The sequence below is a fragment of the Bubalus bubalis genome, chromosome 5 (assembly GCF_019923935.1).
Source record: "Bubalus bubalis isolate 160015118507 breed Murrah chromosome 5, NDDB_SH_1, whole genome shotgun sequence".
NCBI classification, from domain to species: domain Eukaryota; kingdom Metazoa; phylum Chordata; class Mammalia; order Artiodactyla; family Bovidae; genus Bubalus; species Bubalus bubalis.
Window position 1 is genome coordinate 38,060,634 of NC_059161.1, and position 15,401 is coordinate 38,076,034.

Below are 15,401 nucleotides of genomic sequence, written 5' to 3' on the forward strand. Positions count from 1 at the left end.
GCATTAAGATTAAGACCACATGTTGCTTTTTAGAGGGGAGGGGGCCCCAGGATGGCGTTGGTGGTTGAGAGCTGCCCCTGGGAGTTTCTTGGGCTTGTTTCCTTGATGTCTCCCCCACCCCAGCCCCTCTCATTCTCTCCACTGAAGCCAGGCTCACTGGTCTAAACCCATATGTGTGTGACTTCGGTTACCCCATAAACCAGAGACTCAGACCTGTGTTTTCTCAGCTGTAATGTAAGTTTTTATATCTGGCTTCCAAACTCCTACTGCAGCACTGTAAAAAATTAAAAAGAAGAGCGTTAAGTAATTAAAAAACCTACATAAAACTGAAGGCTGGGAGTTTTCTACAACTGTTTTTTTTTTTTAAAGAGACTGGCTAAAAAGCCCCAGATGTCAGATTTTATTTCTAAATCCTGGCATCTGGCACCAGATGCGTTTGGAAATTTGAGTCCTTTGTCGGCCGGTGAGTGGAAATTGCTCCCTTGTTAATGGGCTGCGATAGCTTTCAGGGCCTCTGAGAAGCCAGCACAGTGGCTGCTGGATCTGTGCTGTCTGGTGGTCTGGAGCACGGACCCCGAGGGGATGTGTGTGAGGGCGGCAGGCGTCTGTGTGTGCTCGCTCCAGGCTGCCCCCTTGCAGGGGCTTCTCCCTGCCAGTGTGCCCAGCCAGACAGCTTGCTGGGGCTTCCCTGTTGGCTCAGTTGGTAAAGAATCCACCTGCAATGCAGGAGCCCCGGGTTCAATCCCTGGATTGGGAAGAGTCCCTGGAAAAGGAAATGGCAACCCACTCCAGTATTCTTGCCTGGAGAATCCCATGGACAGAGGAGCCTGGCGGGCTATAGTCCATGGGGTCTCAAGAGTTGAACATGACTTGGCGACTAAACCACCATTAGGCTGCTTGCCTGGGTGGTGCCCACAGCAGCCCCCACTCTACCTCAGAGCCCCCGCAGGCTGGCGGGAATGTGTGGAACCCCTCTGTTCTGCCAGCCTGGGGTTCCCTACTTTCTCCTGAACTTATGGCCCGGGGGTTTTGTGTCAGGTGGAAACAGTGGTGTCAAGGGGCAGGAGTCTTGCACCTGGAGGTGGCCTCTGACCTGGAGGCCTGAGTCCCACATACCTGGAATTGGCCCGTAAGTACCTCACAGGCAGCTGGGCCACAGGCAGCTCCCATTTGGGGGATCACTGTTTTGGCTTCCCTCTCCTCCATTTATCCCAACAAGATTTGCTGAAGAAAGGTGTGGTTCTCTGAAGTTTACATGGAAAGTGGTGTCAAAATTCAAAAGAGAAGTTGTGCAGAGGAGGCTGGCATTTGTCCAGGGTCGTTGTGGCTATTTCCCCCGTGGGCCCTCCTCCAGATCACTGTCTTTCTCTCTGCAGAGTCTCGGGGTCATCCCAAAGAACACATGTCAGTGAGCCGCCCGACTCGGGGTTCCTGGCTTTGCAGGCGGTGGGGCCTGATGTCACAGCAGCGTGGGGCGGGGCAGGCAGATGAAGCCTGCCTTCAGGGTTGATTAAGAGTGGGGGCCGGGGGATGGGCCAGGCAGGTGCTCAGGTGTCCCCTTGACGCTCCACAGCAGCTCCAGGTTCCAGGCCCTGTGGTTAGAAGTGGCTGCCTGTCTCAACCCCACGGCTCCCGTGGGTGTGGGGGGCGGGGGCGCGGTGGGAGGTGTGATCTCTGTAGGGAGAAGGACTTAGGTGGAAGGAGTAGTTGGTGTAGAGATGGAATTTATCTTAGTTTGGTTTTAATGGAACGTTTTAGACACTCATGGAGTAGCGGGCCACTCAGTGAACCCACATGCTCTGGCCACATGGTGCAGCCGCTGCCTCGGGCCTGTCCCGCCCGAGGTTATTCTGAAGCACATTCCAGACGGCATATCATTTCACACTGCAGACACTTCAGTTTGTATCTGTAAAAGATGAGGGCTCTCTTGTTGTTTTATTTTTTCATAACCAGGATACCAGTTACACCTGAATACATGTCATGTTTCCCTAAGATCGTCAGCTATCCAAATAGAGTTGCAAGGATGTTTGTTTTAAGGGAGTTGTCATTTCAGCAGAGATCCAGGCAAGCAGACCCTAGAACAGGACGCAGCAAACCTTCCCGAGGGGGTTGGGTCCTCCTGCCATCTCAGCGTCTGAGTTTGGAGGGGTGGGAGGGAGGTGCCACACTGATCCTCAATCCCCTTTGTTGTGACTTGCAGGCCACCACGTCCACCAACTGGATCCTGGAGTCCCAGAACATCAGTGAACTCAAGTCGGAAATTAACTCCTTGAAGGGGCTTCTTTTGAATCGGTAGGAGCTAGAAAGGCGTGGGCTTCTGTTCTGCTCTCCACCTGGGACTGGGGGAGGGAGCTCTTGGGGCCCATCCAGCTGTTGCCGTCGTGGGTGGTAGTGGGGCATCTCCTGGGGCAGGGGCGCCCCGTGTTTCCCACCCTGGATTGAACTGCATCATGGAGTTTGGGAATCTCTGGCAATTCTACCTACCCTCCCCGGCAAGTCCCTCCCTCCCCACTTTAGGAGTGACCACCTGAAGGGCCCACAAGAGTTTTGAGATACAAACAGTTCTCAGCCCTGTCCATACCTGGTCAGGGACAGCTGGAGCCAGAGCAGGACCTTGAGCAAAGGAGAGAATGCCCACCTTCCGAGCAGGGCCACTCTCTCTGTCCTGAGTCCTCAGTGACAGCTCTCAGTGACAGCTGGGTCCCAGAGAAGGATCCCCCCCGAGGGCCAGGCCAGGGGTCTCTGTTCCCGCTCAGTTTGAAGGGCAGAAGTGATTGATTTCAAGGCAGAGGGCTGCCCAGTGCCCATCCCCCACCCCCGGCTCCTGTGGTCTCGCTGTGTCCCTCCGCAGGGACAGCACCAGTGCAGCCCCAAGAGGAGGGTGACCAACTTGTCCAGACTTGCCCAGGCCCGCCTGGTTTTAAAGTTGAAAGTCCTGTGTCTTGGGCCCCCGGGACAGTTGGCCGCCCCACCTGCAGAGTGTCCCAGGGCTTAGTGGGTGGCTGAACAAGGCTGCACTTCACTCCAGGTCCAGGATAGGGGGCTGGTAGGGTCTTGTGATCACAACCAGAGGACCCAGTTCTCCAAGTCACCCACATTCAGGCTCTCTGTGGGGACAAAATTATGGCCTTAGGAGAGGTGTGGCTGAGCTTGGGGTGCTAGTGGGCTGCCCCTCAGGGATGTGGTGAACACTGAGGCCCTGGTGGTGGGCTTCATGTGGCAGGGTCTGAGGGGAAGGACTGACTGGGACCAGAGCTGGCATGCAGCCCAGGAGGCAGCAGGCCTTTGTCCTCTGGGCTCAGGCCTGGGTGGTCTTGTCCCAGCTGTCCTTGAGCTTGATTTCGCCATTGCCAAGCGGACCTGACTTCCCAGGTCTGGGCTAGGTTGGCTGCCAGCCCGTGGCTCAGGGCGGGGATACGGGAGTGGGCGGGGAGAGCTGGCTCTTCTGTCAAGTGTTGAGCTTGGAAGTTTTCTAGAAAAGTCCAGGTCTGATGTCTCTGACCCCGTGGCCCAGGCCAGGCTCTGCTCCACCCATCTTTGCTCAGACCAAATTAGAGTGGAGGTCAGGGACACTGCTGCGAGGACCGGAGGGAATGGGCTCTGGGGTGTGGCAAGCTCCCCAGGGCCGACTGTCCTGCAGCTGCCAGGGAGGGTGGGCCTGGCCCCGGGCAGAGGGACCGCAGATGGCACCCTGAGTGGGAATGGTACTCTCCAGGCAGCCCTGGTGCCTCTGGGTTCTGTTTCAGCTTCTCTAACCTCCAAGGGACCAAGAGGCCTGTTTCCAGAGGAAGGGAAGGGAGGGCACCAGGTGTGTGTGGCGGAGCCCCATCCTGTCCCCTGTGGGCTGGCCCTGGCCCTGCTCACCATCCACTAGCGTTGGGGTTCCAGAGGGGTGGCTCTGCTGAGGGCAAACCTGGCCGTCTTCTCCCTCCTCTACCAGGAGGCAGTTCCCACCCTCCCCGTCGGCCCCGAAGATCCCCTCCTGGCAGATCCCGGTCAAGTCGCCCTCGCCCTCCAGCCCCGCGGCGGTGAACCACCATAGCAGCAGCGACATCTCGCCCGTCAGCAACGAGTCCACGTCATCCTCGCCCGTGAAGGAAGGCCACAGCCCCGAGGGCTCCACGGCCACGTACCACCTGCTGGGCCCCCAGGAGGAGGGCGAGGGGGTGGTAGACGTCAAGGGCCAGGTGAGGATGGAGGTGCAGGGCGAGGAGGAGAAGAGGGAAGACGAGGAAGACGAGGAGGACGAGGACGTGAGCCACGTGGACGAGGAGGACTGCCTGGGGGTGCAGAGGGAGGACCGCCGGGGTGGGGACGGGCAGATCAACGAGCAGGTGGAGAAGCTGCGGCGGCCGGAGGGTGCCAGCAACGAGAGCGAGCGGGACTAGGCGGCCTGGGGGGCGGGGCCCGGGGTGGGGCGGGGCCTTGAAGCGGGCGGGGCCTGGGCGACTGAGGGCGGAGCCTGGCCACCCACCCCGCCCCGGACAGACAGGCCTCTGACCTTGATCTCATTCAGGTCGAGGGCTCTGAACTCTCTGGGCTCAAGCCCCTCAGCCCCCTCCCGGACAGAGGTCCGGTCCAGGGGCGTCAGCTGAGCATCGTAGCCAACCTAACACCGTGCATGACAAGAGGTAGTTTTATTACCTGACTCCTGACCCTCACAGAGGGGGAGCCAGGGGACCCGGCGTCTGCCGGCCCCTCCCTGTGCCCCGGCCCCCTCACTGCTTCTCACCAGTGGCCACGGGGGCCACACTGTCGTGATTCCAAAAGCGATGGCCCTACTCTCCCCTCCGAGCGAGGGTCCCCCGGTCCCCCATCCAGGCCCTGCCCGGACAATGCTGCCCATGTGTACTTGTCGCAGCCCCAGCCCGGTCGCCCGCCACACGTGACAGCGCACTGCTCCTGACCGCTGGCTTGCCGCATGGTGGCTCCGCTACCGCTCTGGGGAGGTGTCCCACCCCACCAGCAGCCAGGCCCAGGGCCCTCCTGTCTGTCCCCCGCCCCACCCCCAAACGTGTTCTTTTGTGTGATCAGGTATTGGTATCAGAATATAAGATCCGACTGTATATAATTGTAATAAATATGAGCTGCCACTATTTAATTCCTGCCTGTGGCTCCCTGTCTGCTCACGGCACCCCAGGCCTGGGGGTGGATCTCGGTCAAGGCCGCACCAGGTGGGTCCCAGGGAGGGGACGTGGGGTCAGGCCCAGGTAGCCCTGTGGTGGGCCTGCCTCCCTCGTCCAGTCTCCCCCACCAGTCAGGTGTCGCCACTGCTCACCCACAGTTGGAGGGTGTCGTCCTGGGTCCGGAGTGGCTGCTGCAGGGCGACATTCCGCCCCAGGAGGAGAAGGGACCTCACGTTACTGTATATAGACCTGGTGTGGAGTGTGATGAGCTCGCCTTCCTTAAATGGATGCGTGTGCTCCCAGGAGAGAGTGTCTCGTTCCCTCTTCCTCCCCCGTCTCCACTCCCTCTCACCCTCCCTGTCTCCCTTTAACCTTCACACAGCCTTTAGCTAAACCCAGGAAAACAGCACTAGATGCTCCTTCCGGGGAGTGCCCGGGGCTGTGGCCGTTGGTGCAGGGGTCAGAAGGCCTGGTCCCACCCTGGGCCTCGTGTAGACACAGGCTTTGGAGACAGAGTGCAGGGACCATGGAGGTGGAGCTGCAGCGGGTATGTACCCTCTGGGGAGTGGGGGGCCCGAGGCCTCCTGACCCACTGCTGGCCTCCCACCCACCCAGCTCTGGGGAGGGAGGAAGCCACAGGCCGAGGGTGAGACACTTGGCAGGCGGGTGTTTTGTCTCAGAAAACATTTCCACTCTCACCCAGGCCCCTTTTTCGGCTCCTGCAGCGAGCTCCTTCCTAACTCTCCAGCGGGGGCCCTCACCCTGCCCCTCTTGAGTGTCCAGCCCGCTCCCTGGTTTCCCAGGTTTGGTTTTTGATGCTTATCACCTCACATGGTGTTCCAGCTTATGCTCCCCAGGGACCCTCTTCTGAGTTACCTCTGTCTCTTGGCACCCCAACAGAAGCCAGGGTTCTCCATCCCCAGGGCTCCCTGCCTCATCTGGATACAGGACCCAGTTTTTGGGAGTCATGCAGGCAGACCTGAGATGGCAAGCAGAGAAGGAGCTGCCCGCTGGGTCGGAAGCACCCCTCGGCCTCGGGGGCTAGAGACGGGGTTCCCCCATGACCTCCTCGGAGAATGGAAGCCTGAGTCCTGCGTGAGCCATCTTGAGGGCTCCCCCTCTGCTTGGTGACATTTCTCATGGCCTCTCACTTTGCAGAGGTCTCTCCTGCAGTGGGACCAGGCAGGGGGACAGAGGGCAGACAGCCTGGGACAGAGACGCAGCCAGAGCTGCTGGTGTGGGGGCCGCAGGGCATCACGGAGCACATCTTCCCCAACCTGGGGGGTCAGGGGTCTCTCGGGTCCCCAAACTCACTGTGGGAGAGAGGGACAGAAACCTGGGCCTGGGGGACCTTTGCCCTGTGGGTCTCGAGCGACGATTTCAGCTTTTGAGGACAGAGAATCTGGCGTGATTTCAGGGAGAAAAAAAACCCCTCCCCAAAACGGCGTGAGTGCTGCCTAATAAAGGCAGCTGCTGGACGGAGGGAAAACAGCCCTTTAAAAAAAAAAGCCTTTCATTAGAAAAATAATGCATTTCATCCAAATAAGGTAAAAATATTTGGAATGGGGCAGAAGTGAGCAGCAGGCAGCGCCTGTCAGGCCCTTTCTGGAAGGGAGAAGATTATTAAACTCAATTACAAAGTATTTTTGTAAAGTGTCTTTTAAGAGAGAACTCACCCCGGTGCTCAGAGGCTGCAGGACGGCCCTCTGGCCCCCGAGGTCTCGCCAGCTGCCCCAGGTGTTCATGGGCTCTGCCTTGGGCAGGGTCCTCCCTTAGGCAGCCCCCGCTCCCCTGCTCCTTGCGATGCCCCCAGAACAGGCGAGGCAGCCACTTCTGCCCTGTCTGCCCTGGCCAGTCGGCTTCCTCCTGCGAGGGCTGAGCCGTTGGTGTCCTGGGACACCCTGGCGGGGAAGGGAAGCGTTCTGAGCGAGGGGAGAGGGATGCCGAGCTTGTAAAATGTTCTCTTTTTCTTACTGTGGAGGTTCATGTCAGCTGTTCAAACAGTCCAGCCCGTATTGAAGGACTGGAGGGGACAAAACCCCTCTTGGTCTCTCCGCTTGGTTTCACAGGTGTGTGGTTGTAGTCCGTCTCTCTTCGTCTGTCTTTTTTAATAAAAACGGGAAGTTGCTCTTCAGTGTTGTGTGGCTTGCTTGTCTCCCTGAAAGTAAAGCGTGTGTGCCCACGGGGCGCACATCAGTTGGGAGGAGAGGGCTTCTCTGGAAGGCATCTCCCTGAGGACCCAGCCAGGACTTAGGTGCTGCTTCTCAGGCTTTGGCCTAGAACCTGCCTCTCCTCTGGTGAGCCCTGCCTCAGACCCAGCCCTGCCCCACCCCACGCCTGCCGCAGACCAAGACCCAGGGCAGCAGACTGGCCTGACACCTGATCCTCAGGAGTGTACTTAACCCTTAGTGTTTCTTCACCTGTTTGTTTACAGTTGTTTCTGCCAAGGCTCCCAAAGAAGAGGGTCAGCGTCTCCAGATAGCAGGCAGGAAGGCGCCAGGGAGACCCTGAAGGTGGTGGTGGCTCCAGCCTCAGGTGAAGCGCTCACCTGGGCGTAGACCCAGTCCTGACTGACCCCTCCCTGCCCCAGACACCTCTCTGGTCCCTGCTTCCTGCACAGGTGTGTCCCATCTCGGGATCGGTCACCCCCTGCTAAGGTAAGACATCTCCAGGGTGCCTGAGGTGATGGTGCGTGACCACCACCTTCTCCCCCGAGAGCTGGCCCAGCCCCTCCCCAAGCCACGCCCTCCCTCTGGTTCCGCTCTAATCCAGAAGTGGAGTTTAAATCTCTAGCCGTGTTGTGCTTTTTCCCTGAGTGGTGAACAAACCTGACCAGTTTACTTTCGTCAAGCACTTTAAGGCTCTTGCTGTCCTAGCAGAGGAGGTGAGATTTTATCATTTCATAAGGAGGCTGCCTGAAGCCTTCCCTGGCCTGACACGTCTGGGAGGACCTTCTTCATAATGATGAGGCCATGTTTAAAACTCATCTTGGAAACTCAGGTGCCCCGCGCTCCCATCCTAGCCCAGTAGGTCCGGGAGGCTGTTTTCAGGTCATTAGTTCCAGGGTGCCCTGTAGACACAGTGTGCAGCAGCCAGGCATCAGGGAGGCTCTCTGGGCAGGGCTGAGGGGCTGGGGGTCTTCTGAGGGGGAAAAGGCCTTGGACTTTCTAAGGCCCCAGTGTTTCCCCCAAGTGGCATGGGTGAGGGGCTCACAGGAGAAGCTGCTGGGTTTGGGCCTATGCTGGCTGTGTGCCCCTGGGAGGCACGTCCTGTCCACCCCCTAAGGTGGGGCGGCTCCTCCTGTGAGGGTGGCACAGGCCCGGCCCCTGTTCATTCCCCAGGAAGCCAGCTGGTCCGAGGGGACCTGCTTCCTGGAGGCCTTCCTGGGGGCGACAGCACTTCACTACCCCTGTGTGCTGGCCGGGACCAAGGCTCCCCAGGGGCCAAAGCCACCTCTCATGAAGGTGAACGGGATAACAGGCTGTCTTGGCCCAGGGTCCAGATGGGCTGAGGCCCAGTTGCCCGTGAATGCCAAGGCCCGACTCCATGGGTGACTCAGCCGTTGGTAGCACCCAACCAGGGCCGGGTCTGTGGGAGGTGGGCAGGCCACTGAGCTCAGCATGAGCCTGAGCAGCTGGTTCTGGCCCTTTCCAAGAGGTTACAAAACTCTTGAATTTGCCCCAGTTTGGGTGTAGGAGCATCACACCACCACAGCTAATTAAACCCCAGAATGAAGACATGTTTTACTGCAATTCCTACTGAGTCCAACAAGCCATAGGGAGTACTGCGGGACCCAGGCCCACCCTGCACCCTGGGGCGGGGCGACGCCCCCGCCCCGCCGCCAACCACGCCTCCGCATTGCAGGCCCCTCCCTCCTGGGGGCGCGTCACCTGGTCTCAGGGGGCGGTGCCTGGGGCTCAGGGCTGTGGGCTGACCTGGGTGCAGGTTCCTCCTGTGTCCCAGGTCCCTGTCTCCCTGAGACTCTTCTGAGGGGTGCCCTGAGGCCCAGCCTACCCTTCCCTGGGCCCTGTCTTGTCCTGAGTGGAGCTTAAAAGCTAGTCCTGCCCTCAGCTAGGCTGAGCCTTCTCTTTACCCATGTTTGGGTCTCCCAAGGTCCATCCGGCCCCAGGAGATCTGGGGGCAGCTGCAGAAGGGGCAGTTTTTGGGGTCTATCCTGAGTCCTAGCCTTCCCCCCACCCTCCACCTGGAGTTGGAGCCTCTGTGGGCCCTGCCCCTGCGGCAGTGCCCAAATGGAGCCCTGTGGTCACAGCACCCACCCACCCGGCTGAGGGCTGAGGTCGGAGCCTGGCTCCCTGCCTCCCCTCAGGCCCCACGGGAGGGCTGCTCGGCCCACCAGGGCCTGTGAAGCTCCAGTAATGGTTTTAATTTGTTGAACTTGTGTTTTAGCCCATAAATTAGTCACTGTTTTATTTAACAGAATCGAGATATCCACAAACAATAGGCGAGTTCCAACTTGAACATTTTAATAAGACAGAAAAAAGTATATATTTTCATGTCTATTACAAACATATTTATGTAAATAGCCTGTGGGCTGGGTTCCAGGAGGAGAGAAGAAAGGGAAGGGCCCTCTGTGCTGGGGCTGGGTTAGAGAAGAGGCTTTCACAGTGGAATAGTGACCATGTTGAGTGGGGCGCTGGGAGCGGTGCAGCCCCCTTGCCTGTGCCCCCTGCGGTCCCCCTTGCCCGCAGCCCCTGTGGTCCTGGGTGGGGAGGTGACACCTGGCTGAGGTGTCACCTTCAGCCCCTCCATCGCTCCCAGGAAAGGGGCGACCTCCTTGCAAGGATGTGACATCGAGTGAGAGGCTCTACCTTTGAAGGCTGAGGAGCCTGGAGGCCCAGCACACGTCACATCTCCTTCCCCAGGCCCTGAACGCCCAGCCACCTGGAAGGAGGTGAACTCAGGGCAGGGCTGGCAAGATGGTGCAGAGGAGGAGGTTTACTGAGACGCAGGCCACCACCTACAAGTGTCAGGGCTAAGGAGGAGGCCTGCTCTGGGCAGGGCCTGACTGGTGTGCTCGCGCCACCCATGCTTCTGAGGGAGCCCCAGCCATGGTGCCACCGGAGCTGGCAACTCGGGCCTGGGGCTGGTGGCTACAGACTCAGGCATCGGCCCCCTCCGGCTCTGCCCCCGTGTGCTCCTGGCAGGAGCCGAGCCAGCATCCGGATCGGATCCGGGTACGCGCTGTTCCCAGCCCGGGCAGGTCCCTGCAGGAAGGAGGAAGGAGCTGAGGGAGGAGGCACAGGGAGGACCCTGCCAAGCGCCTGCCCAGTAGCCCTGGCTGCTTGGGGAGAGGGCTGGCCAGGGTGGGGGCCTCGGAGCCCCTGGCGCCATGCTGGAGGCCTGAGGCGTCTAGGCCAGGTAGCTTCTGAGCCTCCATGGGGCCTTCAGGCAGGGCTGGGCCCAAGCCCCCCACTGTCTGTTCCCAGCCACCCGGGAGCACTTGGCCCCATCCCAGAGGTGAAACTGGGCTGCCCCCTTCCCTCCCAGAGTTGAAGGGTGACAGACACCCTCCCCTCCCTTGGCACAGGGAGCCCAGGCCTCCATGGAGGCTGTGCCGCGCTGCACAGCTGGGTCACTGCCAGCCGCTTGGGGCTGATTTCAAAAATAAAAGATAACTTGATAGATTTTTTTTTCCAGTTTTTATTGAGTGAAAATGTCAAACCTTGCATCAGTCATGCAAAAAAAAAAATCAAATAAATAAAACACATATATTAAATTTCTAATAGCACTAAATTCAAGTGGAAAAATATTCAGTTCTTAATAACCAGGTGCCGAGGAGACCAGATTCAAGTAATCAGAGCACACGCTGTTCAGTTCGGTTTTCACGTTCTGCATTTTCGTCTCAAAACCTCTCTATATATCTCTATATATCTATATATGTATATACATATAGATATATACACACACATATGTGCATACATATTATTTTATATTTATATATATACACATACATAGTTATAAAACATTAAAAAGAGCATTGGTGGATCAAGCATTGTTTTCCCCACAGAAAGAAAATAAAACAAAAATTACACATTAAAATTCAAAATGAGCTAGCAATGGCTTATAGTCCTAGTGTGCAATATGAAGGTTACAAAAGGCTAGACTTCGCACTGTCGGCATCTTCTTTTTCTTTTTTTTTTTTTTGATTTTGCTACATTGAAAAAAATTTTTTTTTCCTTTACAAAACTCCTTCCACAGACTCCACGGTTCTGTGGTCGGGCACAAAGTCTGGGCGAATGCTCAGCAGCAGCACATGATGCCCACAGAATTCAGGAGGCTCTGGTAGGGGCTGTTCTAGAAAACCACTTGTTTCCTGTTGAATCAGGTACATCCGTCTCACCACTCCCTCCTGCGCTCTCTCCAGTTCAGATGGTCCTGGCTTTCTGGCTGTGGGCAGCCAGGAGGACAAAAAAAAAAGGGGGAAGAAAAGAAAAAAAAAAAAAAGGAAACAACTGCCCTGTCGCCCTCCAACAGCTGGGTCAGGCTTCCCCTGGAGACCCAGGGGTAGGAGGCTATGGTGACAGCCCCCCCCAAGGCTGGACCTAGAGCTCTCCCTGTGGCCATGTCACAGGGTCCAACTAAGATGGGGCACGCGGCCTGACCTGGAGAGAAGGTGAACAGGAGAGGCCTTGGGCAGTGTGCCCTCGGTCCCTGTCGCCATCAGAGCCATCGGCTAGGTGTTTGCCTGGCAGATGGGGGCCGGCTCTGGGGTAGGTGACCTCATCGGTGATGGGGGACAGGGGTGTATTTTGCAAAGGGAACCAAATCTGGGTGGGTTGAACCAGCAAAGAAGTATCCCAAACAAAATAATAAAACAAACTGGAAGAAAAAAAAAAAAAAAAAGCCCTATAAAGCCACACGCATAACCAATAGAGAAAAACTCAAATGTTAAATTAACTACAAACTTGTATCAACAGTAATAGTCCTTTTTTCTTGTCTCTACAAAATTCAAGTTAAAAGTTGGAATCACGCAGCTCCCATCAGTGCTAGTGTAAAGACAGACAGCCTCAACCTGGTTAAGGCCTCTCACTAAACGCTAAACAAAACCCCACGTGAGCAATTGCACTCGGGTCTCCAACCTCAGGGCTGGTCCGGAGGCGGTCTGTGCTCTGGGCGCCCGCCTGCTTTTTTTATTTTGTTCTGTGTAGAATAATAAACCTTTACAGGAAAAATACTGTACAACTTCCTCGAATTTTTTTCCATGTTGACTATTAAAGCCCCAAACAGTCGCATCCTTCCTGTTTTTACCACCTGGGTGGCGGAGACCCCCCTGAGGGCCCAGCATCCCAGCACCGGCTGGCAGGCAGCGGGTAGGCCGAGGCGCCCCCTTCCCAGGCCCCAGCCCTCGGGGCTGACACCCGGCCAGGCCCCGCGCTGGGGGCCGAGTGCCCCGGAGCCCTCAGCTCGGCCAGTTCCAGGAGGTTCCCTCCGCGGTCCCTGTAGTGTCCACCCGCCCGCCGCCTCCTGCCCCGCCCTCCCCCGGGGCCAGGAGGGAGGGTCTTAGCTGCACGAATGGGAGGCCCTGCAGATGCTACAGGTGCCCGCCCGCCTCCGGGGGTATGGGGCGGGGGTCACGGTGACCCCCGGCGCCCGTCCCAGCCCTGAGCAATGAGGAATCCCAGCGGCGCGGCGTGGGGTTGGGGGTGGGGGGCGGCAGGGTCAGCGCCCGCCTCACCCTCCGGGGCCCCTGTCCCACCCCGGACAAGAGCACCTTCTGTTTCCCTGAAGAAGATCCCCGGACCGCGGCGGAGGAGGGTCCCGCCCGGGCAGCTTCTGTCCTGTCGGCCGCCGACTGCCGCGAGGGCAGGCGGGCGCGGGGGCGGCCCCGAAGCACCAGAGGGAGGCCCCCCCGCCTCTGTCCTGAGACGGACTCGGGGTCCGGAAGCACCGGCGGGGCGCACGGGCCCACCCGGGCCGGAGCGCCTCCCGACGCCGGGACGCGGCCGACACCTAGCTCTGGACAAGGGAAGCTTTACAGATAAATACCGTTTCTTACAAAATTAATAATAATAATAATAACAATAGAATAAAGCGGCAAGATCCCGAGGGCGCCGCGCGCACCCGGCCCCCCGACGCGCCACCCGCCGGGCGGCTACGGGGAGGCGGCGGTGGGCGCGGGCCCGGGGGGCGCGGGGGCGCCGAGGGCCGCCAGCTCCGGGCTCCGTGACCCCGGCCCCGCCGCCACGGCCGGCCCCTCGGGCAGCGACTCCTCCGAGTCGGTGCGCAGGTCCTCGTCGTCCTCGTCGTCGTCCTCGTCGTCGTCCTCGTCGTCGTCCTCCTCCTCCTCGTCGTCGTCGTCGTCCGCCTCCTCGTTCAGCTCCAGCTCCTCCTCGTCGTCCTCCTGCGACGACTCGCCGGCCGCTGGGCCGGGCGCGGCGGGGCCGACGCGGGGCCCCGGGGCGTCGGGCGGGCCAGGGTCGTCGCTCGGCCCCAGCGCCGGGCCGGGCAAGAAGAGCAGGGCGGCGGCGGCGGGCTCGGCGCCGGGCGGGGGCGCGCCGTCCAGGCCGGCGGCGGCGGCGGCGGCGGCGGGGCCGGGCGCGAGGCCCTCGGGGCCGGGGGAGGCGGCGGGCGGCTCGCCGCGCTCCTGCTTCTCGTGCTTGCGCTTGTGCGAGTCCATCTGCGACATGCCCACGACCGTGTGGCGGCAGCCGGGGTAGGTGCAGTGGAAGTGCGAGCACTTGAGCTTGTACTTGCAGTCAGGCACGGCGCAGTCGGCGCTCGAGCTGAACTGGCAGAAGCCCGCCGCGCTGATCACGTCCTGCTTGCCGTGGTGCTTGCGGTGCGCTGTGACCTTGGTGCTGTCGGTGCAGCGGAAGCGGCAGCGCAGGCAGTGGAAGTGCGTGCTGCTCCCCGAGAAGGGGCAGTCGGCGAAATGGCAGCTGAGTGAGGCCTTGAAGCGCTTGAAGTCGTCCAGCACCAGGTTGTCCACGCGGTCGTGGTGCTGCGCGTGCTTGTACATGTGCGTGCGCCCGCAGAACTTGTAGCCGCAGTTCTCGCGCGTGCAGTGGTAGTGGGTGACCTTGAGCGAGAACTGGCAGGCCGCATCCTTGCAGTCCTCGTAGAGGTCGAAGCGCCTGAAGCCCTCGAGCATCATGCCCTCGTCCAGCATCTTGCGTGAGGAAGCAGTCTTGCGCCGCTTGCCGAATGGAGACATGTCCTCAATGATCCAGAAGCGCTTTTTGGCCCCCGAGGCTGTCGGCATGGAGATGGTGTTCCCTGGGGAGGGGGGCTTGATCAGCGCGGGCACCATTCCCAGGATCACACTCACTCGTGGCCCCTGATCCTGGCTCGCTGGCCAGGGGGCTGCACTCGATGGCAACCCCTCGGTTCCCCGTGGCTCCCGGGCCTCTCCCGTGACCCGCCCCCGAGGATAACCGGGGTGAGCCCCAGGCTTCCCCCTTAGTCATCCCTGTCTGCAGGCTGGCCACACAGGCGTCCACCCTCGTGGGTGGCAGAGCATGCAGCTCTGGGGGATGTGGTGGCTGCTTCCTGGCCCGTTTGGGTGGGAAGTGAGGACACGTCCTGGCGCTAATTGAAGCTGAAGGGGGAATCTAGGTCGGCAGTGTAATTACCCAAGTTGGACCCGGGCCAGACGCCATCATGAGCCTGCCTCTAATGAGGGACAGGCCGGCTCCTTCTCCCTCCTGCTAACCAGTTTCCCGGGCTGCCCGCCTGTCTGCGCCTGGGACCAGCCTGTTTGCCACAGGGATGCCGAGTACCTTGGAACTGTTTGCAGCAGTAACTCCCTGCCTCGTGTGCAACCTTCTCCTTGGTACCAGAAGGTTCTTTAATGTCTTGGGCTGGGAGACGGCAGGTCTGCTGAGCAGCCAGGACTGGAGCACAGGCTTGGCCGGCAGATGGGCCACACTTGTGCTCTCCCAACCTGGTCCCAACTGCCTTGCTGGGCTCAGGATGCCTCTTTGCCACCCACAACTGCACTGTTCGGTCATGCATCCGAGACCACTTTCTGCACAGGCAGCTGGGGAAAGGGTGGCTGTCCCAGTCACTCCCTGCTCCATGCCCCAGGCCTGGCCCCCCCACAGTGGGCAGGGTAGGCACCCTCTAAGCTCCCCCAATGCGTTGACCCACCCAGCCCTCCCTGAACCTATCTAGAACACCCACCCCAGGCACCAGGCTTCAGTACCACCCATCTTGGGAACAGACCCAATCCTCCCCCATCCCGGCCCCTCAGCAGGTGGAGAGAAACAAGGACCATGATGGACTAGGGTACCCAGCACGAGGCAAGGGAGGGTC

General features: G+C 59.5%; 2 protein-coding genes across 9 annotated transcripts in view; one reads left to right on the forward strand and one right to left on the reverse strand.

Annotated features, from left to right (window-relative positions):
• PEX14 (peroxisomal biogenesis factor 14) overlaps positions 1-11,994 on the forward strand; it is a 149,042-nt gene extending 137,048 nt beyond the window's left edge. For all 3 annotated transcript variants that reach the window (XM_006076724.4, XM_025285873.3, XM_006076723.4), the window contains 2 exons: positions 2,201-2,292; positions 3,941-11,994. In XM_006076724.4, the coding sequence (XP_006076786.1) occupies positions 2,201-2,292; positions 3,941-4,388 (540 nt within the window). In that variant the 3' untranslated portion in view covers positions 4,389-11,994. The remainder of the gene's footprint in view (positions 1-2,200; positions 2,293-3,940) is intronic.
• Positions 11,995-13,116: 1,122 nt separating this feature from the next.
• CASZ1 (castor zinc finger 1) overlaps positions 13,117-15,401 on the reverse strand; it is a 153,253-nt gene continuing 150,968 nt past the window's right edge. For all 6 annotated transcript variants that reach the window (XM_044942982.1, XM_044942983.1, XM_044942979.1 and 3 more), the window contains one exon: positions 13,117-14,363. In XM_044942982.1, coding sequence (XP_044798917.1) covers positions 13,240-14,363 — 1,124 coding nt within the window. In that variant the 3' untranslated portion in view covers positions 13,117-13,239. The remainder of the gene's footprint in view (positions 14,364-15,401) is intronic.